This window comes from Phocoena sinus, chromosome 9, assembly GCF_008692025.1.
Source record: "Phocoena sinus isolate mPhoSin1 chromosome 9, mPhoSin1.pri, whole genome shotgun sequence".
NCBI lineage: Eukaryota > Metazoa > Chordata > Mammalia > Artiodactyla > Phocoenidae > Phocoena > Phocoena sinus.
The window spans coordinates 8988492-9015510 of NC_045771.1; the positions used below are offsets into that span (position 1 = coordinate 8988492).

At 37.9% G+C, this 27019-nt stretch overlaps 2 protein-coding genes across 2 annotated transcripts in view; both read right to left on the reverse strand.

The window, feature by feature from the left end:
* The window catches only part of CNTNAP2 (contactin associated protein 2), a 2098245-nt gene that overhangs the window by 1478128 nt on the left and 593098 nt on the right, over window positions 1-27019 (reverse strand). The window contains exon 3 of the mRNA XM_032643309.1: window positions 1038-1148. Within this exon, the coding sequence (XP_032499200.1) occupies window positions 1038-1148 (111 nt within the window). The remainder of the gene's footprint in view (window positions 1-1037; window positions 1149-27019) is intronic.
* Window positions 17370-18575, reverse strand: LOC116759483 (serine/threonine-protein kinase Sgk1-like). Its single transcript, XM_032643308.1, is given in 2 exon segments — window positions 17370-18303; window positions 18306-18575. Coding segments are annotated over 2 exon segments (1122 nt in total). The 5' UTR covers window positions 18535-18575; the 3' UTR covers window positions 17370-17410.

Here is a 27019-nt window from a genome sequence, read left to right on the forward strand (position 1 = left end):
TCTGTATATATTATTCTACTTTTTCCTTACATGTTTTCTTCTCCCTTTTGCTTTCTGAATCTCTCTGATGTTTTTTTCTCTCTTTTCTGATATTTTTTTCTTTCTTCCCCTCTTCTTTTTTCTTCCCCTTTTGGGTTTTCCCTTGTTCTCTTTTTTTTCACCTTTGTTTATATTTTTTCCCTCCCTCCTTTTCCTTCCTTCTTTATTTTTTCACATTTTTCCCCTGAATTGGTTGTGATTTAAGCTTAGTACTTCCTGTTTTACTGAAAAAAAATTATGGTCTTTGTTAGCTGATACATAGTTATCCAAGAAAATATTGTTTCTTTCCAAGCTGTCGTTCACTGATATTTATATCAGCATTCCTTTGAAGCAAAAGAGTTTTAAGTTTCTGTTCTTAATCATCTTCTTTTATTCTCTATCAATTGCTGTCTACTTTGAAATCATCATTTACTAATTAATACCATGTCTTTAAAGTCCAAAAGTCAAATTTTAGTTGCAAATGTACACAGATTTTTACATGGCTTTAGTAACAAAGCTAAATTCTGTATGCTGGGGTAGAAATTGCAAAGGGTCATATTTTTTCATCCTGCATTTTCAATAGAAACTAAGTGTGTACATTAATAAAAAGGGAAAAAGGCAGTTAATACAAAGTATTTTTTTTGTGCATGGTACACATATTTGGAACCAATTCTTTTTTAACTTCTTTCTAAATGATTTTCTGATTCACAAGACTTTCCTTAACTCAGAATTTTTATGTCATTTTGAATTCATTATCATATGCAACTCCAAAAATCCTTCCTCTTTAATTTACCGTCTCTTATTTCTAGCCCATTTTTTTTCTATATCACTCCACAATAGTGGCTACAAAAGAGGTTTATAGTAAGTATCTATGTCTCTGTTAACAAAAGCGGGGAGAATGATTTTGGGTGCCAGCTAATAGCTGTTGTACAATAAAATATACTTTAGAAATGCAGTTGTAAATATAACATGTTCTCCTTTAATACATTTGTCGACAAATGAAATAAAAGTCGCCTTACCCCCTCGCTTGTTGATCTTGGCATAGCCAGGAGAATAGCTCCCAGACATAGAGGATGAGCTGCTGAAAGCTACATGGGGGAGTCCAGACACAAGTGGCTCATCACATTTTTCTGAAAAGACAAGAGAGAGAGATTCAATAAAGATCTTTAAATATTCATTGGATAAAATGATTTGTTAAAATAATCACTGAATATAGTACAAAATTTAAAATCTATCCAGCAAATGATTGGAATTTCGGTAACTCAACTATGATCATTCTAATAAACCACAGGCACAGTTTAAACCACCTTCTGATTCTCAAGAGTTACAACTATGATAGAGCGCTTTATTCTGAGGGGCCTCAACGCAGGCCTGCTATCTCAGAATCATGAATAACGTTGCGGTTGTTTATTTCCCAAGCTTTGGCATCTCCTAAAAATCTTCAGTTATTTATTCATTATAGGGATTCGGGGTTAGAAACATGGAGACTGAAGGAGGGAAGACCAGGAGGAATAATATCCAAACTAAAAGATCAGGAAAGAGGTGTTGGTAAGAGAAGACAAGATAATCACCAACACGAAAAGCACTGCTGTCTAAAAAAATTAATCAGCTCCCATCATACTTGACTAATCGACTGCACTGGAACCAGGTGTTCCCTCAGTTCTACTCCTCGCTTGGCTTCTACACTGCCATTAACTTTCTTTCCCTCCTCCCTTACTACTGCTGACTCTCCCATTCCACTTTGATGGATTGTTCTCACCTTCCTAATGTCTAAATGTTAAAGGGCCCAGGACTCAACTCTTGGGGTTCTTTTCAGTCTCCTCTCACTGTCTAGAAGACTGCACCAAGGTCCATGTCTTCTCAGACAGGAATATCCCAAATCCTACCCCCTCATGTCACCTGGTCATCTGGGCCAAGAAGCCATCCACGATCACTGCTGTGAAAGACTGAATAGCCTTCCTGCTTCCTCCCTTGCTATAGTCCTTCTGTACACAGTAGCCAAAGGGACAGTTTTAAAAATATAGGTGGGTAAGGTGGCTCCTGCACTCAAAATATCCCCTGGCTCCTGTTCTCAGTCACTTGGAATGAAGTGCAATGTCCTCCAATGGCCCACAGTGGTCCCTGCACTGATCACATCTTCCAGCATCCTTGTGCTTTGCTGTCCAGCCACCCTTTCCTTCTAACTGCAACAACAGACCTGCTCCTGCCCTGGCCTTTGCTGTTGCTCTTCCAGCGACCACCAGCCTCGTCCCTCACCTCCCCCAGGCTCTGCTCAATGTTATCTCTCACAATGCAGACGAGCTTTCCTAATCCACCCAGCTCCACAAATACCGCACTGCCCTCGTTCTCTGTACCCACTTCCAGCTTTATTTTCCTTCACAGCATTTAGAGCCACCTGACACGTTGTGTTTTCACTCATTCAGTTGTCGGGTTGTCTTTCTCTCCCACTCGATTGGAAGCTCTACGGAAATAAAGTTTTTGATAGTTTGCTTAATGCTTACTTTCCAGTGATCTGAACAGTACCTGGCACTTGGCACACACTCTCACAACATTTGTAGAAGGAAGGAAGGGAGGGAGGGAGGGAGGGAGGGGGGATAAATGAACGAAAAACAACACCACCACCTAAACCCAACAGACTCAGTCTTAAAGCATGATGCTGAATTACAACATGGTGCAACACCTAACTTTTAGAGAGATGGTCTTAAATCCCCAACAAGTGTTTACACGTGTTCAGTATTCTGTTTAATATGCTACAGAGCTACACTGTATGCTCTAGAATGGCTGCTCTCTCAGATACTCATAAACAGGAAAAGAAACTAGCAGTAGAAGGAGTGAACTAGTTTTCTTGAAAAGTCGCTCAAGTGGATTGAAGTCCCCAGTGATACTGGGGAAATGAATTATTATTCATTATCTCACCACTCAAGTGTGTACAAAACTGAAGTTAAAATGAACACATCGATCCTTGTAAATCATAGTCAGATTTCTTATTTTTCTTAGTTCTGCTACAAGTGCCTCTGAAAAATATGCATGTGTATATGAATATAGTCCCTGGAAAGTTAAATGTAAAAGAATGAAATGATGAACATAACATTTATTTTAAAAGTATCAATTCACAAAGTAAGAATCCACAGTGAAGGATTTCATGTTAATTGTCTAAAAATTTACTGTTCAGTTTAGATGCCACTGAGCACACATATAAAACCCTGATTTCCTAACTTCTGACTCAGTCTAACTTTGTACAGTCTTTTGGTGTAAATTCTGCATTTAACTTTAAGGAGTAATCGTTACTTCAAAAGTTTCCATTATATTAAGAAGATGCTAACGTTTTTAGCATATTTTTATTTTATTCATTCATATAAAATAAGAATCTATGACATATAGACACTACTACATACAAAATAAATAACCAATAACCAACAGGGACCTACTTTATAGCACAGAGAACTGTACTCAATAATTTGTAATAACCTATAAGGGAAAAGAATTGGCAAAAGAACATATATATATATATTTATTTATGAATCACTTTGCTGAACACCTGATACTAAGACAACACTGTAAATCAACTATACTTCAATAAAAAATAAAAGAAAAGAAAATAATTAAAAATTAAATAAATATGTAAAAAAGAACCTGTGGTGTGTAGGCACAGGAAATGCAGCAGTACATGAAACTGACAACATTCCTGTCCTCATATAATTTATGTTCCAGCAGAAAGTAAAAATAACTAAAACAAAAACAAACAGGTAAAAACATAAAGGTTAATTTATAGTATGAGATGGTGAAAAATACTACAGAGAGACACTGAATATGAAAGAGGGGCCAAGGAGTTTGCGGGGTGGGGTGGAGGTTGAGAGAGTTGCTGTTTTTTGCTGCCTAGTCAAGAAAAGCCCCTTTGATCAGGTGACCTCTGAGTAGTAATTTGAAGGAAAAGAGGAAGTGAGCTCTGCTAGAAATCAACAGGATCGTGCCAGGAGAAGCCTTTTCTAGTTTAAACCTGCTCAACAAGGCTAGCTTACACCTGGTAATAAGGAATGACACATTTTCCAAAAGTAAGCATTCAATGCATATATAGTTACATGTTACACATGGAAAGTAATTAAAATGAAGTTGATAAATAATTAAGTGATCCATTAACTAGTTTAAATTTAGAATTTAAATATAGCAGTTATAAAACCTGAAGATAGTTTATCCTTATTACATTTTTTAAAAAAAATTGACTTCCATAACAAATTAATCATCTTCATACCAAATTAAAATTTTTTCACTGATTTTTAAAACCCATATAAATCAAAATAACAAAATTAGAATAAAACTTGGATGAGGAAAGATAAGAGCATATAAAAGGTTATTTGCTTTTTTTAAAAAAGGTGACTATAAACTTATTATCAGAATTTAAGCATTGGCAACCTCACAATCTTCTAAACTGAGATAAAATCTATAACCATGTAATTAAGAAAAATGCTACATAACTGTATGTTCTCCTGGAAGACTTAAACCACAAATATTTCTAGAGATCTTACTCTATGCTCCGTACTGTTCTAACAAGTTTGGGCAATAAAATCTACCTATGTATCACCTATCTATCTATCTATAATCTATCTACCTCCCATCCCCTCATGAGATGCAATAATATATGGACCCAGATAAAGTAATTAAACATGAAACAAGAGAATAATATCACCAGTTTGTAATTCAATGATGAATAGAATATAACCAAGTACTGAAAGTAACAAATAAATTAAAAATGCAGGGCTGTTTTTTAGGTGACTTCCTTGTCACTAGTTGCTCTGTCCTAAGTGTGTGACCTTGAGTATGCCAGTTAACCCCCTATCTACAGATGACTCACATATAATATGAAGAAATTAGCTAAGTTTCTCACAAGCCCTAAAACCCCTTAGCATTGTCAAGCACAGGAGTCCACAGATATATCCCACAGGCCAAATCGGGCCCACTGCTTGCTTTTGTAAGTAAAGCTGTGTTGGAGAACAGCCCCACTCACTCATTTATGTATTGCATGCGGCTACATTCACAGGGCAGCACAATGTCACAAAATGAGACTATACGGCCTACACCTATGGGATGCAGCAAAAGCAGTTCTAAGAGGGAAGTTTATAGCAATACAATCCTACCTCAAGAAACAAGAAACATGAAACATCTCAAATAAAGAACCTAACCTTACACCTAAAGCAATTAGAGAAAGAAAAACAAAAAAAAAAAAAACCCAAAGTTAGCAGAAGGAAAGAAGTCATAAAACTCAGATCAGGAATAAATGAAAAAGAAATGAAGAAAACAATAGCAAAGATCAATAAAACTAAAAGCTGGTTCTTTGAGAAAATAAACAAAATTGATAAACCATTAGCCACACTCATCAAGAAAAAAAGGGAGAAGACTCAAATCAATAGAATTAGAAATGAAAAAGAAGCAACAACTGACACTGCAGAAATATAAAGTATCAGGAGAGATTACTACAAGCAACCATATGCCAATAAAATGGACAACCTGGAAGAAATGGACAAATTCATAGAAAAGCACAACCTTCCGAGACTGAACCAGGAAGAAATAGAAAATATGAACAGACCAATCACAAGCACTGAAATTGAAATTGTGAGTAAAAATCTTCCAACAAACAAAAGCCCAGGACCAGATGGTTTCACAGGCGAATTCTATCAAACATTTAGAATAGAGCTAACACCTATCCTTCTCAAACTCTTCCAAAATACAGCAGAAGGAGGAACACTCCCAAACTCATTGTACGAGGTCACCATCACTTTGATACCAAAACCAGACAAAGATGTCACAAAGAAAGAAAACTACAGGCCAATATCACTGATGAACATAGATGCAAAAATCCTCAACAAAATACTAGCAAACAGAATGCAACAGCACATTAAAAGGATCATACACCATGACCAAGTGGGGTTTATCCCAGGAATGCAAGGATTCTTCAATATATGCAAATCAATTAATGTGGTACACCATATTAACAAATTGAAGAATAAAAACCATATGATCATCTCAATAGATGCAGAGAAAGCTTTGGACAAAATTCAACAAAAATTTATGATAAAAACCCTCCAGAAAGTAGGCACAAAGGAAACTTACCTCAACGTAATAAAGGCCATATATGACAGACCCACAGCCAACATCATCCTCAATGGTGAAAAACTGAAAGCATTTCCACTAAGATCAGGAACAAGACAAGGTTGCCAACTCTCACCACTATTATTCAATATTGTTTTGGAAGTTTTAGCCACAGAAATCAGAGAAGAAAGAGAAATAAAAGGAATCCAAATCAGAAAAGAAGAAGTAAAGCTGTCATTGTTTGCAGATGACATGATACTATACATAGAGAATCCTAAAGATGCTACCAGAAAACTACTAGAGCTAATCAATGAATTTGGTAAAGTAGCAGGATACAAAATTAATGCACAGAAATCTCTTGCATTCTTATACACTAATGATGAAAAATCTGAAAGAGAAATTAAGGAAACACTCCCACTTACCACTGCAACAAAGAGAATAAAATACCTAGGAATAAACCTACCTAAGGAGACAAAAGACCTATATGAAGAAAACTATAAGACACTGATGAAAGAAATTAAAGATGATACCAACAGATGGAGAGATATACCATGTTCTTGGATTGGAAGAATTAATATTGTGAAAATGACAATACTGCCCAAAGCAATCTACAGATTCAATGCAATCCCTATCAAACTACCAGTGGCATTTTTCACAGAACTAGAACAAAAAATTTCACAATTTGTATGGAAACAAAAAATACCCCAAATAGCCAAAGCAATCTTGAGAAAGAAAAATGGAGCTGGAGGAATCAGGATAGCTGACTTCAGACTATACTACAAAGCTACAGTCATCAAGACAGTATGTTACTGGCACAAAAACAGAAATATAGCTCAATGGAACAGGATAGAAAGCCCAGAGAAAAACCCATGCACATATGGTCACCTTATTTTTGATAAAGGAGGCAAGAATATACAAGGGAGAAAAGATAGCCTCTTCAATAAGTGGTGCTGGGAAAACTGGACAGCTACATGTAAAAGAATGAAATTAGAACACTCCCTAACACTATACACAAAAATAAACTCAAAATGGATTAAAGACCTAAATGTAAGGCCGGACACTATCAAACTCTTAGAGGAAAACATAGGCAGAACACTCTATGACATACATCACAGCAAGATCCTTTTTGACCCACCTCCTAGAGAAATGGAAATAAAAACAAAAATAAACAAATGGGACCTAGTGAAACTTAAAAGCTTTTGCACAGCAAGGGAAACCATAAACAAGACGAAAAGACAACCCTCAGAACAGGAGAAAGTGTCTGCAAATGAAGCAGCTGACAAAGGACTAATCTCCAAAATTTACAGCTCAAGCAGCTCATGCAGCTCAATATGAAAAAAACAAACAACCCAACCCCAAAATGGGCAGAAGACCTAAACAGACATTTCTCCAAAGAAGATATACAGATTGCCAACAAACACATGAAAGGATGCTCAACATCACTAATCATTAGAGAAATGCAAAGCAAAACTACAATGAGGTGTCACCTAACACCACTCAGAATGGCCATCATCAAAAAATCCAGAAACAATAAATGCTGGAGAGGGTGTGGAGAAAAGTGAACCCTCTTGCACTGTTAGTGGGAATGTAAATTGATACAGCCACTATGGATAAAAGTATGGAAGTTCCTTAAAAAACTAAAAATAGAACTACCACATGACCCAGCAATCCCACTATTGGGCATATACCCTGAGAAAACCATAATTCAAAATGAGTCATGTACCACAATGTTCATTGCAGCTCTATTTACAATAGCCAGGACATGGAAGCAACGTAACTGTCCATCATCGGATGAATGGATAAAGAAGATGTGGCACATATATACAATGGAATATTACCAGCCATAAAAAGAAATGAAATTGAGTTATTTGCAGTGAGGTGGATGGACCTAGAGTCTGTCATACAGAATGAAGTAAGTCAGAAAGAGAAAAACAAATACCATATGCTAACACATATATATGGAATCTAAAGAAACAAAAAAAATGGTTATGAAAACCTAGGGGCAGGACGGTAATAAAGACTCAGACCTACTAGAGAATGGACTTGAGGACACGGGGAGGGGAAGGGTAAGCTGTGACAAAGTGAGAGAATTGCATTGACATACATACACTACCAAATGTAAAAAATAATCGATAGCTAGTGGGAAGCAGCCTCATAGCACAGGGAGATCTGCTCGGTGTTTTGTGACCACCTAGAGGGGTGGGATAGGGAGGGTGGGAGGGAGATGCAAGAGGGAAGAGATATGGGGATATATGTATATGTATAGCTGATTCACTTTGTTATAAAGTAGAAACTAACACACTATTTTAAAGCAATTATGTTCCAATAAAGATGTTAAAAAAAAAAAAAAGGACTATATGGCCGCCAAAGCGAAAGTATTTACTCTCTGACCTTTACAGGAAAAGTTTTCCAACCTCTGGTTTAGTATAATAAATATTCTTTGTATCCACGAAGAAGAAAGATTAATGATCAATTATGGTAGCAGGTAACATACAAATAATGAATCCGACCTGAAGAATTGAGGGCATGTAGATGAAGAGGGTTGAGGACACTGTGGAGAAAGGAAAGCTTAGGCAAAATCATGGAGAGACTACAACGGGGATGAAATTTCCTGGAGAAGGCTGTCGCTGCACTCCACGTGTGCCCATATTGCCAGACTGACTATGATGATGAACTATCTATTTTTATCTCCAACTGTAATAATAGTTATTACACATTCCATCTTCCAAAGAGACAGCTTGCTTGTTGTTCTAGAACATCTGTCTCAACGTTCTGCAGACATTAAATATAAGGAAATCAAGTTAGAATTTTTATAGTAGTAGTAGTAGTAGTAGTAGAGAGGGAGAGAATGCTAACATTTGAAATAATTTAGGATTGTATTTTCCCATACTAGGATGTCTTCCAAAACTACAGCCACACAGTTATGGCAAACATTCGATCTCCAGTGCACTCCCATTCCAGGGAATCTTGGATGAAAACTAGAGGAGCAGGTGGGCCTTGAGTTTTATTTTCATACAATTTCAGTCAGTCTTCAGACTAGCTGTAAGAATTCTGTACGAATCATGCTGGAACAGAGGAAATGATTGGCGAAGAGAGATGAAACGGCTGTTGCCCTTCACCTACGAGAGTGTGGCCAAGAGAGATCTCTATTGGCAAGCAGTATGGGCAGGAATTTGCAAGGTCAAATGACTTCAGAACTGATGTAATTGACATCAGAGTATCATTCAATTGTATCTGTGATTGAAAAATAATGTTGGAAAATTTTCATAACACATCTTTAAAAAGTATAGCACTTAAATACATGTTTTATATCACACATTTGGAAATACAAGCCGGATACCCAGAAAACAATTAAGACTAGCAAAGGACTCCAAAACCAAGCAGTGCTATCAGGACAGAAATTCTAGCAATATCTTCGATTCGTATTTAGGAAAAAAAAAACAAACTGGAAAAGGCATATTCTCAGGGGAATACATAACTCAATGGTCTCCTTACATCCTGTGCATTCAATTCCTAACTTTTGAAGCTAGAGCTACATTACTCTTCCTGCCTCAGGTTTTATGACCCTTCCTCTCCGTTGTCAGGGAAAATTTCAGAGGCCATACCTCCCCCTAAACTCTTCTGTTTCCAATCTACAGCCTCCTGCCTTGCTCCTTATGGCCAAAACTATCTTCAAATCCAAGCTGAACGTCTGTGCTAATTCCCTAGTAGCATCTCACTTCCTGCAGAGATGGTCTCTCTTCCCCTGACGCTCATTTCAGTGTCTGGAGTCCCGTCTCGATGCTCCAGGACTGTATCGTGCTTCCTGCTCCTGGATTTCCTGATGCTCTGTCTGCTCACCCAGTTGCCCAAACATAGCCAACTGCTGTCCTCACCAGCTGAGAAAGCAACTACCTGTGTACCCAACTACTGATGACGATGCTATCCTCTGTACCATCTCCCTGACTTCCTAGAGAAAGCATGCTTTTCGTTACTTTGCTTCAAAGACAGCGGAAAATCCTTTGGACAAATAAGGTGGTGTTTCTTGTCTAGCCTAGTGGAGAGTTTCAGGATTTGAATGAAAAGGAGACTGAAGTCATGACTCAGGTGCTTCCTGAGTCATCACGGAGGTTAATATCACCCCTTAAATTCTTCACAAAGTATAAGAAGTATCCGTTTCCACACTCTGACCAAGAGAAGACTTGTATGGGATCTAGTACTTCTTTATTTTAGAGACTTTATTCCCAAGATTATGATTCCTTGTGTGTGTGTGTGTTTTCTAATTTTCCTCTAAATAAAGAGGAGAGAACAAGGAAGGAAGGAAGGAGGGATGACAGCACTAACAATAACTTCACAATGTTTCTTTACAGCTGTGGCAGATCCATTATTTTTACTCCCTATAAACTTGGGCTGCTGCTTACAGAAGTATTTTGCCTTGATACACTCAGACACATGGTGCTTTGTCTTCTTTCCTTGACACGCATTACTTGAATAGTCTCTGTATTTTTCACCTCAGGACTTTGCTAACTTTAGCATTCTATTAAAAAACCGAAACAAAGCGAGCTCATTCCACTTGTCATCTGTGGAAATCCCATACCCCAATTACTTCTCTCTATGGAAAGGGTGTAATCCTATCTGGAAGCCAAATGTCTTCAAATTTAATAATAATTTACAGATGTATTTTAAGTATTGTATTATTCCTTGAATGTATGGCAAGTACAGGAAGTATAAATAAGACTTTCTCTTCCAGTATTTATTTATTTTGCGGTTCGCGGGCCTCTCACTGTCGTGGCCTCTCCCGTTGCGGAGCACAGGCTCCGGATGCGCAGGCTCAGCGGCCATGGCTCACGGGCCCGGCCGCTCCGCGGCATGCGGGATCTTCCCGGACCGGGGCACGAACCCGTGTCCCCTGCCTCGGCAGGCGGACTCTCAACCACTGCGCCACCAGGGAAGCCCTCTCTTCCAGTATTTTTAAATAATTTTTTTCAAGTTCAGTTATTTTAACTTAACCTGGTCTAATAAATATTTTCTTGGGATAGTTGTGACTTTCAAAGGTAGTATTAGGCTGAGGTTTTCCCAATATTAGCACATGGAAGAAAGAAATCGAGATTTTATTCCTAAGGGCCAGAATTTGGATGACTAGCTTCTGTCTTATCCAGACTCTCCTCAGTTTTTCCATTACTTCAAATGTCTAGTTTGGGGTCAGTTTTTCTATGATTTTTTTACATTATAGCAATAGAAAGTAAATGGTTAAAAAAATCCGTGTTATAGGAACATTCTAGAAAAATGTTTGCTCCTCCTTCGGGCAAAACCACCAAGGACTCCAACTCATCTCCCATATATATTTAAATAGGCGAGAACATTTACCATCTGGTCTTTAGCATACTTGACCTATCACAGAAATTCCCATACAAATATTGCCTTCTGTTTTAAAATAAAAAAATATTGTTTTTGTGTATTTAATTTTATATAGGGACCTTTATTATTTATATCTGCATCTGCATAGCAGGGTTAAACTTCTGCACAGAAAATGCAAGAGTATTAGCTCATTGGTAAAACAGATTATGTAGTTGAGTTGAGAATTAATTGTCCTTTCATACAATGTATGGAAGAATGGATTTAGTTTCCTTTACCTACTCCACAAAGAACTTAGAGGTCATGAAGAGAAGCACAATTAGTTTGCCATCAAATGCTAATTTAGGGAAAAGTTAAAGATAATGGATTTAGAACTGAATCAACTGAGTGGACATATTTTACCTGGTATGCAATGAAAATCATTAAGTGAAAAAAGGAAACTTTATCTCCCCCTTTTTCTTCTCACTGAATCTTTCCTGTTTACTAGTCAATGGAGGTGACTCTATTTACTTTTTGGTTCATTTTCTATTCAATGGGACACAGCCCAACGTGCTACATACGCATTGCAGTAGCCATGCGTTAAACGAGGCATCTGTCCCTCTTCCATCTCAGTAGCATAAACAGTAGAGACCATTAAACCAAAATCAACCAATAAAGAAATAGTAATAGCAATCATTTATTGAGTACTTATGTGGCAGGCAATATAGTAAATATTCCAAGAGAATTCTCTCAGTGAGTTACTTTAGTAAGCCTTTGACATAGGTATCATTACCATTTTACAGATGAGGAAGCTTGAGACCTCATAGCTAAAGAATAATAGAACCAGGACAAAAACCGAGCGGTGCCTGATTACAAGACCTATGATTTCGAGGTCTACAATTTCAAGGTCACAGCATCTCCAGATTCACTTTGGATAACATTTGTATATGTGGCATTGGATTTACTTCTAGGTGTGCAGATCTCCTAATAATATTGAAGTGGTCAGATTTTTCTTACCACTTCCCATTTGGATCCCAGGAACTTACTTGAAGCGATACCCTATACCATGATATCGCAGCAATTTCAATATCTTCTGTCCACACCATACCTTTCAACTAAAAGGAAGAGACTCCTGCAGTTGTACGTAGGTGTTCTCAGAGAAAACCATACAGAATCAGCCACTCAATTGATATGCCTACACTACATCCAATGAGTACGACATTCAGCAAAGTACATCAAATTTATTCCATTTATTCATGTAATAAATATTTATTGGGTACTTATTTCCCGATTCGAACTTTATCCCTTTAAAATCCATTTTCTTCACAGTCGCCAGATGGATCTTTTAAAAATGGGGATCAGATTATTCCTGGCCATTGCTCCTGATGGCTTCCCCTCGCATTGAGTATGAAATCCCAACTCCACCAAAGCCTGCAGTGGTCTGGCCCTGAGTGATCTCTGGTGTTATTTTATTTCACTCTTCTCCTCTGGGTCACTAAGCTCTTAATTTCACTCTCCTTTCTCTTTTTCAGACACAGAAAGCACACTCCCTCTCACGGTCCTTTCCCCCTTCCCTGCCTCCCAGCTAGAATTCCCTTCATCAGGTCTAAAGAGGGCTGACTTCTTTCCAGGCTGCCCCCAACTCAAATACCATCCTCTCTTTCTCTGGCCAGTGTCTAAATTCACCAACTCAATTTTCACCTTCATATGCCCCAAACATTACTTGCTATTCAATGGATTGCACTGTTTTATTTTGTTCACAGCACCAATCACAATCTAAAATTACCTTGACTGTTTATTCTTTAAAAATGTGTTTATTACTTGTTGACTGGGTAGTAAGGACGATGGGAACGGGGCATGTGCCTGTCCTGTTGAGCCTGTATTCCCAGGGCCTAAGAACCTGGCATACAGCACGAATGCCATAAAAGGCTGTTGCATCAATGAATTACCGACAATGAGAGGTAATAAATCCACCTAAATGTGAGGAAGCCACAATCGTTCCTAGTTTTGGCTGTCGAGATGTATTCACTTTATCTATCTAATGGACACTTCTGCATTTTTCCATTTTAAAAAGTGCTTGTGCAGAGAGAGTTGACTTTATCCCATGATGTTACGTGTAGATCTTCCTGGCTGTATCCCACGTGAGAGACAGCATCTCTCTGATCTTTACCACCTTAACATGACCTGTCATTTGAACCCTTGGGTTATATTGAGGGTTCTTCTATATCATCAGTACATGCCTTTAGAACTTTTAAAATAACTTGGCTCCAGCAAATGAATTTTGTAAGAGTTGAAGTTACTGACTTTTCTGAGAGAGCTCTTCGTTTTCAAAAGAACATAAGAATTTGGTATTTCGAATATAACACTTTCATCCTGTATCATTGACAATCTACTGTGATAAGTATTTGTTTATACTTTGATCACCCTGCTATACGGTGATTTTTCTGGAAGGAAGGGGACTTCAATACGTTCTCAAAATATGGAAAATAGAACATACAGTAGGGATCTTCATATACTTTGAAAAATATTGAACACAATCAGTACAGTAGCATCTGATAACGAATAGATTCAATGCCATTATCTAAAAAAGTCAGATTAACTTTCTTCCATTCTGCCTTTTTTTAGTCCAATAGCTACATTAGAAAAAATTTAAGGTAGTATAAGTAGAAAATCAGTCACGTTGCAAGAATCATGGTTATAAATCAAATAGGAAACTGTCTGGTCTGCATGGTCCAAGGGCGAATTCCTCAAGACCTGTAGTTCAGATTCTGCTGGACAATGAACAGCTGCAGCATGTTTCTGAAATATGGTTTAACAGATTAATCAGTTTCAAATTATCTACTGAACTGTTAATACTAGAAAAAAACAGATTTGTGGGGCTTAAAAAAAATTTTTTTTGTCTCCTCTAAGTCGATCTTCTAATTTCAGAGAAATAAATCCTATCACAAAAAATAATATCAACTTTTACCCTTTGTGTAATATAGAAAAGGTTGTGAAATTTAATTCATATTGCTTCATGAAAAAAAGGCAATGGTATTCAGAAACAGCATCAACTGGGCTTCCCTGGTGGCGCAGTGGTTGAGAGTCTGCCTGCGGATGCAGGGGACACGGGTTCATGCCCCGGTCCAGGAAGATCCCACATGCCGCGGAGAGGCTGGGCCCGTGAGGCATGGCCGCTGAGCCTGCGCATCCGGAGCCTGTGCTCCGCACCGGGAGAGGCCACAACAGTGAGAGGCCCACGTACCGCAAAAAAAAAAAAAAAAAAAAAAAATAGCATCAACTATTTGCCCTGGAGCCAGGCAGAGGTTTTAATCTCTAAAAGAATGGTGAACAGTGCCCTTTCCTTTTTTTTTTTTTTAACTTAACTTCTAGTCTTGTAAGGAGGCAGAGCTACCTAGCACTTTTAATAAAGCAATAATTTGAAGAGTGTCAAGGTCAACTGCAGTATGCCTAAATGAACTTGAGGACTCTAGCTGTCAAGGGCAATCTTCCTACAGATGAGGTTATTCTGTATTGCAATTTGTTGGTTCACTGGTAAACGTCTCGGTTTTTGACCCTCTAGTTTCATTTACTGGTTAATTCAAAGACAGTATTCACAAATAAGATGCAATGTACTTATTGACAACCAAGTCTATTTCCTAGTCTACTTAACCCACTTCCACTTTTAAATAATTAACTGAAGAGCTATAGATAAACATCCTCTGGTGTTCCTGACTCAGGTCACGTCAGATTGGATCATGCACTTGATTTGGTACAAAGTGGACAGTGGACCATTAGACAGTCAATAAAGTGAAGCTGTTGAGGAATGTTTAATTAATTAACAAATATTTACAGTATGTTCAGATAAAGAAAAAAGGGCCACGAAACAGTGCTCATGCTATACTCCCTATTTTATCAAGTTTATATTTATAGACCAGAAAATGGCTGAACGAATACGTAAACCAAAATGTTAACCATAATGTCACATTTATGATGATAATTGTGACTTTTATTTTCCTGTTTCCTACGTTTTTTGAAATGTTCTTCAAATAACATGTATTGATTCTATAATAAGATATGAAAAATAACTAGTATTAAGGATAACTGCTCAGTGATTATGAATTTAAGATGATATGCATTCATTTATTCATTCAACAATTATTTATAAAGTGCCCACAGTAGGTATGCAGCCGGGAAAAACACAGAGTTTTCTATTATAATAAATAACACATTTAAAAAATACACAGTGTATCAGATGGTGATAATTACTATGGAGGAAAATAGAGCAGGGAAAGAACGTGAGGGTACCTACCTACTGGGGGTTGGTGGGGGGTGAGTGAATGTCCTTTCAATGAGGCATCCGAGAAGCCCTCATTGATAAGATCATTTTGGGGCACAGATTTCATGGAAAAGAGGGAACAAGCCATCAGGTTTCCTAATATCTGTGGAATGGTGGTTTCAGGGCGAGAAATAAAAGTAAGAAAGACCAGGAGCAGGATGGACATGAAGGCCAGTGTGGAAGGAGCAGAAGCGTGGGGTAAACAAAAAGGAAACAGACCAGACAGACGATGGGGAGTGAGGGACAGGCTGGGCCTGTAGGTCCTTGGAGGGGATTGGAAGGAGTTGGGTTTTAGCAACCTTCGAAGGTCTTAAGTCCTTAGAGCAGAAAATGTGATATTTTACCAAATTTAATATAAAGGAAGTGAAAGTTTAATGTATTATTTTGAACATCTTTAATGGAGTATAACTGCTTTACAATGGTGTTAGTTTCTGCTGTATAACAATGTGAATCAGATATACATATACATATATCCCCATATCTCTTCCCTCTGTGCCTCCCTCCCTCCCACCCTCCCTATCCCACCCCTCTAGGTGGTCACAAAGCACCCAGCTGATTTCCCTGTGCTAGGCGGCTGCTTCCCACTAGCTATCTATTTTACATTTGGTAGTGTATATAAATCCTAATGTATTTTTTTTCCTGCAAATATTTTTCAAGGTTTTATTGCAAACCAAAATTGGTTTATCACACACACAAAAAGGTGTGTGGTAGGGAGGGGGGAAAGGATTGTACATTATTATAACCATGTTAATTACAGTACATTAAAATGGTGGTTTACATTACAAATAAGCCTGTAGGTTTAAATATACTAGTGTTATAACCCAATGTACAGACTTTCTTTATACAATACATATACTTATCAGGAATGCAAAAAAGAAACAAAAACATAAATAATGCCCATTTTACAGGTGATATTTTAAACAATGTAAACACCAGGCTCTGACTGACAAGTGGGGCATTGGTCCATAAAAACCTTTTCTAAAAATGGAAATATTTGTAGCAGCAATGCTTCTTTAAGCATCTGGATACAAGTCACTGCAAGACCATTTTCGATAAATTTTAGTTATTAACTGTATCTTACAAAAAAAAAAAGCCTACACATAAATTTGTCTTCCAAATATGGAGGAAGCACACAATGTCCCACATTGTAGTGTCCTGCAAGTGTCACACTGATGCTTATAACTGAGTCCTTCTGTGAGCAAGCATACCACACTCATACGGCCGATCACACAGGAAGTCCACAAGGAAAAACAGAACGGAAACACTGGGCAACAGGAAGAACTTTGGAGCTAACACGATCTCATCAGAAAAGGCACGTTTCATAAGATTCGTTATCACGGCCCGGACAGACGTTCAGAAGCTCCTTCTCTGAACAGCGTCCTCCTTCGAATGAGACCACTGCATCTGCCTGGGGCGGCCCTCTACCGCTCATTTCAGAGATAGCACCACATTGGAAGGAAGAATAAGGAAAACCTCCCGAGCTCACTGAGGAGGAGGTGCTCTTCGAAAAGCTTCCAGCAAACAGTGTGCAATAAGATTGCCAAGATTGCAAGCTTCCAAATTCCAAAAAGCAAATTCTCTTTTCAGATGTCCTGTCAGCTGGCAGCTCTGCCCAAAGGCTAACTAAAACATTTCAAAAACGCCCGTAAAATGCTTCGCAACCAACCCTAAGACCATTCAGAGGAAAGAGTCCACGGGAGGTGCGTAGGAAAAGCCCAGGAAGGCCTCGGCCGCTTCCTTGACGCTGGCTGGGAGGAGGATGCTGTCGGGCGACCGACCGATGGAGTTGGGGACCGGCTCTTCGGTAAACTCGGGATCAAAGTGCCCCAGGTCGCTGGGTCCACTCACATTTGGGTTAATCTTCTTATTAATGAGATCATCCCAGTTAATTAGGGAGAAGAAGACGTGATTCTTAATCTCCATAAAGTCAACCTTGGCACCAAGCCTCTTTGTCCTGTCCTTCTGCAGGAGGCCCTCCAGGACGTGTCTTGCAGAATTTGTAATATCTGGCTTCAACTGGAGGGGTTTGTTCAGAATGCTGTCGTACATCTCAGCTGTGTTTCGGCTATAAAAGGGAGACAGGCCATACAGCATCTCATATAAGACGGCCCCAAGAGACCACCGGTCCATGGTCCTATCACAAGGCTGCTTATGAAGCACCTCAGGTGCAAGATACTCGGGTGTGCCGCAGAAGGTGGACGTCGTGCCATTATGTTCAGTGTTCTCCTTGCAGAGTCCAAAGTCAGTAAGGACAATGCGTCCCTGTGAAACCAGCAAAATATTCTCTGGCTTTAGGTCTCTATAAACGATGTTCAGAGAGTGCAGGTAACCCAAGGCACTGGCTCTTTCAGCAGCATAGCTCCGAGCCTGTGGCTCCAGGAAGCATCGCTCGCTCTGGAGATGGTAGAACGACTCTCCACCGTTAATGCAGTCTAGGACAAAGTACAGCTTGTCAGCCGTCTGGAAAGAGAAGTAGAGGCCCACCAGGAAAGAGTGTTTCACGTTCTTCAGGAGAACATTCCGCTCTGACATACTATGCTTTTCCTCCTTCTTTTTCAGGACCGCTTTCTTGGTGGAGGAGAAGGGTTGGCATTCATGAGCTCAGGCTCCTGAGGTTGGGAGATTTTCAAAACGGACTGAACTTCAGGGTGTTCGCATGCATAGGAGTTACTGGCAATCTTCTGAATAAAGTAGTTCGGGCCCATCCTTCTCTGTTTCATGAAAGCGATGAGAATTGCTACCATGCCCCTCATCCTGGAGTAAGTGAGGGTGTCCCCAGCAGCCTTGGTTTTCACCGTCATCACCACAGAGATGGAGCTCGCGGAGGCGTCAGACACGGGAGACCGGCTCAGCCAACACTCTGCGTTTTTTATAAGACCGGTTTTTACAGCAGTTTTATGTTTACAACGAAACTGGAGGGCAGTACAGAGATTTCCCATACACCCGCATTCCAACACAATTATCAACATCACTCACAAGAATGTTACATTTGTTACCAATGATGAACCTACATCGACACGTTATAATCTCCCCAAATCCATAGCTTATTTTAGGATTCACTCTTCATGTCACACATTTAATGGGGGCTTGAACAAATTATGATGACATCCGTGCGTCATTGTAGTGTCACAGAATAATTTCACTGCCCTAAAAATACCCTTTGCTACATCTATTCATCTCCCCCAAACTCCGATTTTTTTTTTACTGTCTCTATCGTTTTGCCTTTTCCAGAATGTCATATAGTTGGAATCACAGGGCATGTAGCCTTTTCAGGTTGGCTTCTTTCACTTGGTAGTACATGTTTAACTCTCCTCCATGTCTTTTCATGGCTTAATAGCTCATTTCTTTTTAGTGCTAAAGAATATTTCATTGTCTGGAAGTATCACAGTTTCTTTATCCATTTACCTACTGAAGGATACCTTGATTGTTTACAAGTTTTAGCAATATGAAAAACGCTGTTATAAACATCCATGTACAGGTTTTTGTCAGGGGTAAGGACGGTTTGATGTTTTCATATTTAACGAAAACATGGGAGGATAAGAAAAAATTCATTAGATAGAAAATGAAAGACAAGAACATTCCAGGCAATGGAATCAGTATCACAAAAAGGCATAAGTATAGGACTGCCTACTGTCTTTAAGGAGGAAAGAGACACAAGCTAACAGAATCTTAAACAAAACAAAACAAACAAATAAAAGAACCTCAACAACTTATTACAGCTGCCTGACACGCTCTTTTCCCAATTTTCTCTTGGATAACTTATCACATCTTAAATGACAGGAGAAGAGACCTTCTCCAACTCTACCATACGTTAAGCTACATTTAGTCTGTCTCCTTTCTTTCTCAGAGAACCTACTTCCTTTCCTTTGTAGCAACTATGATGAATAGATAGGACTCATGTATTCATCTGTGCATTTCCTTTTTTTTTTTTTTTTTTTTGGTACGCGGGCCTCTCACTGTTGCGGCCTCTCCCGTTGTGGAGCACAGGCTCCGGACGCGCAGGCTCAGTGGCCATGGCTCACGGGCCCAGCCGCTCTGCGGCATGTGGGATCTTCCTGGACCGGGGCACGAACCCGTGTCCCCTGCATCGGCAGGCGGACTCTCAACCACTGCGCCACCAGGGAAGCCCTAAATCTAGGTATCTTTTATCCAAGACTTCACAGGCTAGTGAATTCCATGCTATAAATGTGGGTTATATTCTGTGGGCCTTGAGAAACCACTGAAATGTTTTGCTTAATAGGGTAGGGATATGATCCAATCATATCTATATTTTAAAAGAAAGAAAACTTTGGCAGCGGGGTGAAGGAGACTTGGAGGTATGTTCTGGAAACAATCAGAATATTACATTGTAAATTAGAAGTTGCACGAAGGTGAACAGAAGCCAGTGGCAGTGGGCTTATACGAGGGGAAAAATGCAAAAGATATTTCGGAAGGTGACTGAAGCTGGTTTTACAGGATGTGTGAAGTAATAGAGAAAAGAGAGGAAAAAATTACTGAGATTTCTTATGTGCGTGACAGTAGTGTAAGTCTTTCACCAAGTAAAGACTATAAAATATGCTATTGGATTCATTTGCCTGAATTCTTTATTGAAACAAGAAGTTGAGTCATTTAAGAGCATATGCTGAGATTATACCTTTACTTTAGTTAAAAGTTAGGCTATTAACTAAAATTATTGGTCATAGGTTCTGTAATTCATTTGTTGAAACAATAAAGTTTACTTAACTAGGAAAGAGAAAGCCAAGAATACAGCACCTATAAAACCTCCCTAAGACCCTTCAGATTCTCACTGGCCTTCTTTAAGACAAAACTATCCAGTGCTTCATTTTATATCTACATATTAAATTGCAAAACTTTGTCTCCTTCACCAAAATACTTTGCTGTTGAATAAGATTTCTCCAGCAGGTACAGTTCCCTTAATTGGTGTTCTGCTAACTTGGTACCTTTCTTCATAACGGTAAACAGTTGTGCACTAATGCCTGTCCATTCCAACTTCTGATGGACTTTTCTCTCACCTTTTTTTCTTCTTATGACATTGTTTTTTATCTTGTCCTTTCTAATGTCTTTGGCTTTAAGCACGTGCAAATTTCCCTAGTTGAGGAAGAAATCCTTTTAATGTCACTGCTGACTCTTCCTCTCAGAACCAGGCCCCTTGTATAAGAGTTCTGTATGCCACCACTAAGTAAATGTCCTGGGAACTTGGGACAAATCTAAAAGGAAAAACATGCTGTATTGATATCCAGGAATGTATTCTATTCCAAAGAAAGTCACTTGCCTCGATATATATTTTTTGACAATGTTTAAATTCTAAACAAAACTGTTTTTTCAGAAGGTTTCTATAAAAGGCAAAACCCATACCAAATGAAAAGAAAACAGAAACAAAAGAATTATTTTCAAATACACACATGTAGATGGAACGGAAGTCAGAAAAGGAGACTGACTGGATCATTTTTGCCACCATTCCCAGCCATGAATGGCAATGGATGGTGCTATTTCACTAGGAGTGCCACCAGTAGGAGGTTTTTGAGACAAGCAGACAGGGTCTGAAGCATGACTCTGGTCTTACATAGGCAAGGACAGGATGAAGTCAAGCCCAGAAAATTCAGATCAGGAAGGAAAAATCAAAAAGATTGCCAGCTATAGGCAAATAAGGACCAGAATCCAGCTGGGCTGCTGAGACCCAGTCCTGGGAGAAGCTCTTCCATCTCTGTGGTTCTTTACACAAACTGCTGGGCATGAGAAAAGAAGCCCTACAACCTTAGGAATTTTTAATAGTTAAAAGGAAATCTTACACTTTCCACAGGGAGGAAGAAAGAGAAACCACAGGCAAGCAAAGGCCCAGAAATGAGACTAATTAGAGGTTCCAAAATTAAGTTTGATTAATATGCCAAGTACATTTGGGGAAATGGTAAAGAACAGGGATTGAAAGTAAGTAGTGTACCGAGCCTTGAAAACTAAGCAGATAATTTTCAATCTGCTGCAGAAGGGAATTGGGAACAATCAAAGGTTTCTAAATAGAGAAATTACAGAGTAAAAGTACAGGGAAAATTACCAAAAAATAAACACTGCTTGGTTTTTAAGCTTTTTTAGAGAGGGAGGTTCCCAGAGAATGAATTCCAGATGAAAAAAAAAATGCATCTTGAGAAAACAATGCAATCAGAAATAAATAGGAAATGGAGACAACCCAATTCACAGAATTCTGTAAAGTTCACGCAGCTACTGGGAGATGACGAAAGTTGCTGATTTTACATTTTGAAATAAGACGCAGAGCCATAGTAGTGAAAAAATAAATGAGACATATATATTCATGACCATCACAAGGGAGAGATGGCTGCAGTCTCATGGAAACCATCACACTGTTTTCCCAACACACCTACATTTTTACACAAGTTGGCCTCCAAACCTGAATTTAGAAAAACTGAGTTCTAATTTCTATTCAACCTCCAACTATCTTGAGCAAATCCCATATTCACAGTGAATCTCAGTTTCTCCATCTACAAAGAAGGCGTATGGGACATAAAATCCTCAGGGTCCCTTTCATGGTTGACATTCCCGGATTCTCTAATGTCATAAAATGCTCATGAGAGTACAAAATTTTAAAAAGCTACCGTGTTCCTTACTATCCAAAAGGTGCTTGCTTAATCATTTCTTGTTTACACAAAGAAAGTCAAAGTATTTCAAGAAAATTACAATATAGATCTCTTAATGCTGGCGTGAATTGATAGCAAAGCACTGAAAGAAAATTCTTTTGCACCGTATTTCTGTCTCTGCGCTGGAAGCACGTATTGTGATCTAAATGAGCCATTGTAAGTAATGGATAATGACACTGCATTCCTTTGTCAATAAAGCCTGAGATATGCCTCCAACTCTGCTCATTTGAACATCCCCAGATTTTCAAGAATTGACATTCATTTCCTCCTGCTTTCCTAGCACAAGTGGCTGGTCTTGTTTTATCATCACAGTTGAAAGGAATTTTGCTTTATGATGACTTTATTCAATCACACTCTAAAATGGAAAGTAGATGAATGGCGGGGTGGATTAGAAATAACTAGAAGTCAGAACCTGGATCTATATTTAGGGAGCAGTCCTGTAAAATTAATATTTTTGATAGTACTAAACATTTGTTTTATAAAGATTATTTAAAATCGCCATATAAACAAATATGTATATTACACAAAAGTTTAGTGCTATTTTTAAATACTTCTATATCCATTATTATAATATTCCTTATATTATAGCTCTATAATTTCAATAGGCTAAGGATAGGGAAAGATGGAGAGTAAAAGCACAGGCTGGGGATTTAGAGTAAGGATGCCTAGAACTGCATCCTGGTTTACCTCTCAATATTATGTGTTCCCGGCTGCATCTCTTAATGTCTTAGAGCCTCACTTTTAGCTTAGGTAAGATAGTAGTTAAATCAAAATTAATAAAGTTAAGCATCAGTAGGCAGCCTATATTTACAGATGAAGTTTGGGAAGGGGGGAGTGATGCAGATAATAAACATCTCTTGCTGGATGGGATTTTAGAGCTCAGAAAAGGATAGAACATGAACAGATACCTACCATACAGTATTCAGTGCTGTAATAGAGATATAAATGTCACAAGAAAGTGACACGGGTGTATAGGGGTAGAACAACTAATTTTGTCTAGAAGATAACGTCACCAAGCATATCACTATATTAGTGGAGAGTTCCACAAAATTACATAAAAGAAAATGCTTTTTAAACTTTAAACTCACATAGGAATATTAGTTTCTTTCACTTATATAATTGAATAAACAATACTGGAGTTGACTATTTGATATTTTTCATATTTCTCATGATGAATTTATCTTAATTAAAACATGAGACATTATTAGGTATATAAACATATACAATTAGTTTGTGTACGTAGTTGAAAATATTGCATTATCTCTTGCCTGCCTTTGTGTAAACAATGGAGTAGACCACAATATTCCTTTCACCTATTTTTTTTCATAGAAAATCCACTTAGACTCTAGAATTTCAAATTGATGTTTAATTTGGGAAAAAAAATGCATGTCAACTAGAGACATCTAGAGAATTCCTTCAGCTAGCTGCCCACTTTCTATTCATACTCATAATCATTTTTAGATCTTTACTAAGTATATTCTCTTTAAAGAAATCCACCACCATATGGCAAATAAACCTGTGTTATGAAACCAAGGCAGCCTGTCTGAATTGGAGACCCCATAGGACAAGAATTCCTTCTGTAATAACTGCAGGAATATCTATAACAGAGCCTCCTATAAATAGCACTGCGTTATCTGAATGCTTCAATAAACCAGTTTCCAGATGCACTCTGCACAGTTACACTTCCATGATACGTTTTCTGACTACGTCACAAGTTAACCTAAAAAGATTCGAATTTTGTGTTTGCTGTTAGCTCATCACCTGACATTCCATATTTCTTATTGTTCAGAACAGAAGAATATGCACGTTTATACATTTTTCTAAGCTCCACTCATTGGTGGGTGTTATTTGAAACATCGTATGAAAATGCACTCGCAAGTTACCCTGGAGGTGACACAGTAATTTCCGAAGAGAAGTATGAACATCGTGCATTCGTGGCAGAGCAATGTTCCCTTCTTCATTTGAGTTTTCTAATATCTACAAATGCCACTGTACACCAATAACAATTCATTTTTTTTGGTACCACCATGGGTCATGTGGAAAATATTTTTCCTGGATTTAAAAGAGCACATATATTCAAGCATGCATTTACAGTCTGTCCTTGTTCAGGATATAATATCATGTCGATTGCAGACATTCTCTACTGTGTCTGATTCATCTCTGAATTTTCATGCCTAGCAGCGTCCCCAACACAACACCAATGCTACACACATGTTTGTTGGATGACTAAACATGTCTGTTTATTCCTATCTCTTAGGATGGGAGGTTTGTGGGGTTTACAGGCACAAACTCCAGTTACATCTCCAACTAGCACAAACCCTAGAACTGCTGAGTCCAATCCCATTGCAGGAGAATGCCCCCCCCCAAAATACTCCAGGAGATCGTATTCTGGGGTTTTTTCCTTCTATAAATTGGGTTATATAATCCAGATATAATGGAGGAAAGACTATCTTTGTGAAATTGGAAGTAGTTTTCTCCTGGAGTAGAAGCAAATTTAATGTGAGCTGCAGCATCTTTTGCTGTTGTTTTTGAGAATAATCCTTTACTTTGAGATGATTAGAATAAATTTTGAGGGAGAAAAAGGAAAATAATTTTGAGAATATGATGTGTGGTTTCCCAAAAATTGCACTTCTTAGAAACAGATCACCTAAAAAGTATTTTCCATCCAAAACTACAGGAGCAGAATAAATAGCATCTCTTTCCTAACCCCTGCCTACATCTGCTACACATTTTGCCCAAGAATTCTAAAAAAGACCTGCAGAAATACTGTTTGGCTCTATGGCACAGCAATAGAACTAGTACATGGAGATAATTCGGTCAAGGTCAGCATAACTATTGTGGTCAGGGAGATTCAGTAAAAAAAAAAAAAAAAAAAAAAAAACAACTAACAACCTGCATCATTTAATTTTCTTTCTCAGATAAAAGCCATGATAGGGTGTGTGCAAGACAAATGGTAGTCAGCTGATGTGCATTTTTATTCCTATTTCCAAGGACAGCAAAAATTGCAATGAAGGATACATCAAAAGGTATTATTTAATTGACGTACTATTTTCTCCTGGAAGGGGAAACATGTTTTAACCTTACTTTGCTCCTTTTATTGTTTATTGCAGGCTTAACTCTCCATGTTAACACATCTGTTTGTCCCAGGGTTTTATCCATTTTCCTTAAGAATTTGATTCCTACTAAAATAAAATGTTTCTAGGAGAAATACCATTGGAAGGTGCTATCAGGTTCTGAGAAAGAAGGCTTTGAATACAAGCTTTCATGGGTGGTTGGGATGAAAGAAACAAAAGAAAAACATGAAACTATGAGATATTAAACTGCAGGGACAATAAAATTTAGGTCTTGGCTGGAAGCAGGGGAGCCAGTTACTACACCACCAGTTTGTCTTGGACTAGATCCGCCTGTAAATAATTTATCTATGTGTCCACAGAAAAAGGAATAAATGTAGTCACAGCTGATATTTTCTCACATAACAACCTAAAAATAAATTATTAAGCTTATATATTTTAAAAAGATTTTGTAGACTGAATTTTCATAAAGATTCCAAACATCTGGATCTCCATGGAATTTCACCCTATATCTTACTCACCCTTTCTACCACCGCTTAGTATTATAGATAAGTCTAAAAGCAACACCAGATGGTAGAGTGATGGCTGAGAAAGGAAAGTTGGCAAATAAATGTGCGTAAGATGGAAACTTTCAATGATAAACATGGGTGAAACTGGTCTGAGTATTAAGACAATATTTGCCAAGACCATATAAAAAGAAATCAATTTCTGCTTGTATATTCTCTAAGGAATCTATGTTGCTTTAATAATGTACAAGAGATGAAATTCAACATGATTTCTATGTACTTTGACTTTTCTTTTTTGGTCTCAATTTTATACAATTGAGTCTAGAATGTTGAAAGCCATTCCTATAGTATTTTAAATTACATGGAATTAAAAAAAATATACCATAACATGAAAGAGCAATAACATGCTTTTAAAATGAATGGTACCACAGATGATATATAAGGAGACTTCCTCTTGTCTATTTTTTTGTCCCTGGATTCTGATTTGACTTAAAAAGAATGTACCAATATGTGCACTGGAAAATTGTAGAAAAATACTAGACATAATTAGAAACTTTCATAATTTCTTTTTTGAGAATATATTTTATTTTAATCACATAAGCACACACACGTGTGTATCTGTAGAGATATATATGTACATAGAAAGCATACATATGTGTATATATGTATCTATAAATAGCACGTACCTGTAAATGTATATATTTTAGATAGGTAGATATTGAGTAGAGAGGGAAAGAAATCTCTCACAATACCGATATATCATATGCCCTCACTACATTTTATCTTTAGCAGGAGAACATCTTAAAAATTAAAGGAGATTCAACAGCTTTGAAACAAACTACAGGTGATTTGTAGTCAAATGGCTGAACTGTAGGCTTGCTGAGCATAAAGTATAAAGACAACAAGCCAGAGGTCGATCTATTAATATTTAAGAAACAGCTGAGTCACAAACTGTTTATATCTTAGAAATTGTCTAGTTCACCTCCCGCCTATCTCTATTCAGAAATTTGCCAATCTTCTTAATAGATAGCCATTTAACCTCCGTTTAATCAAAAAGTTTAC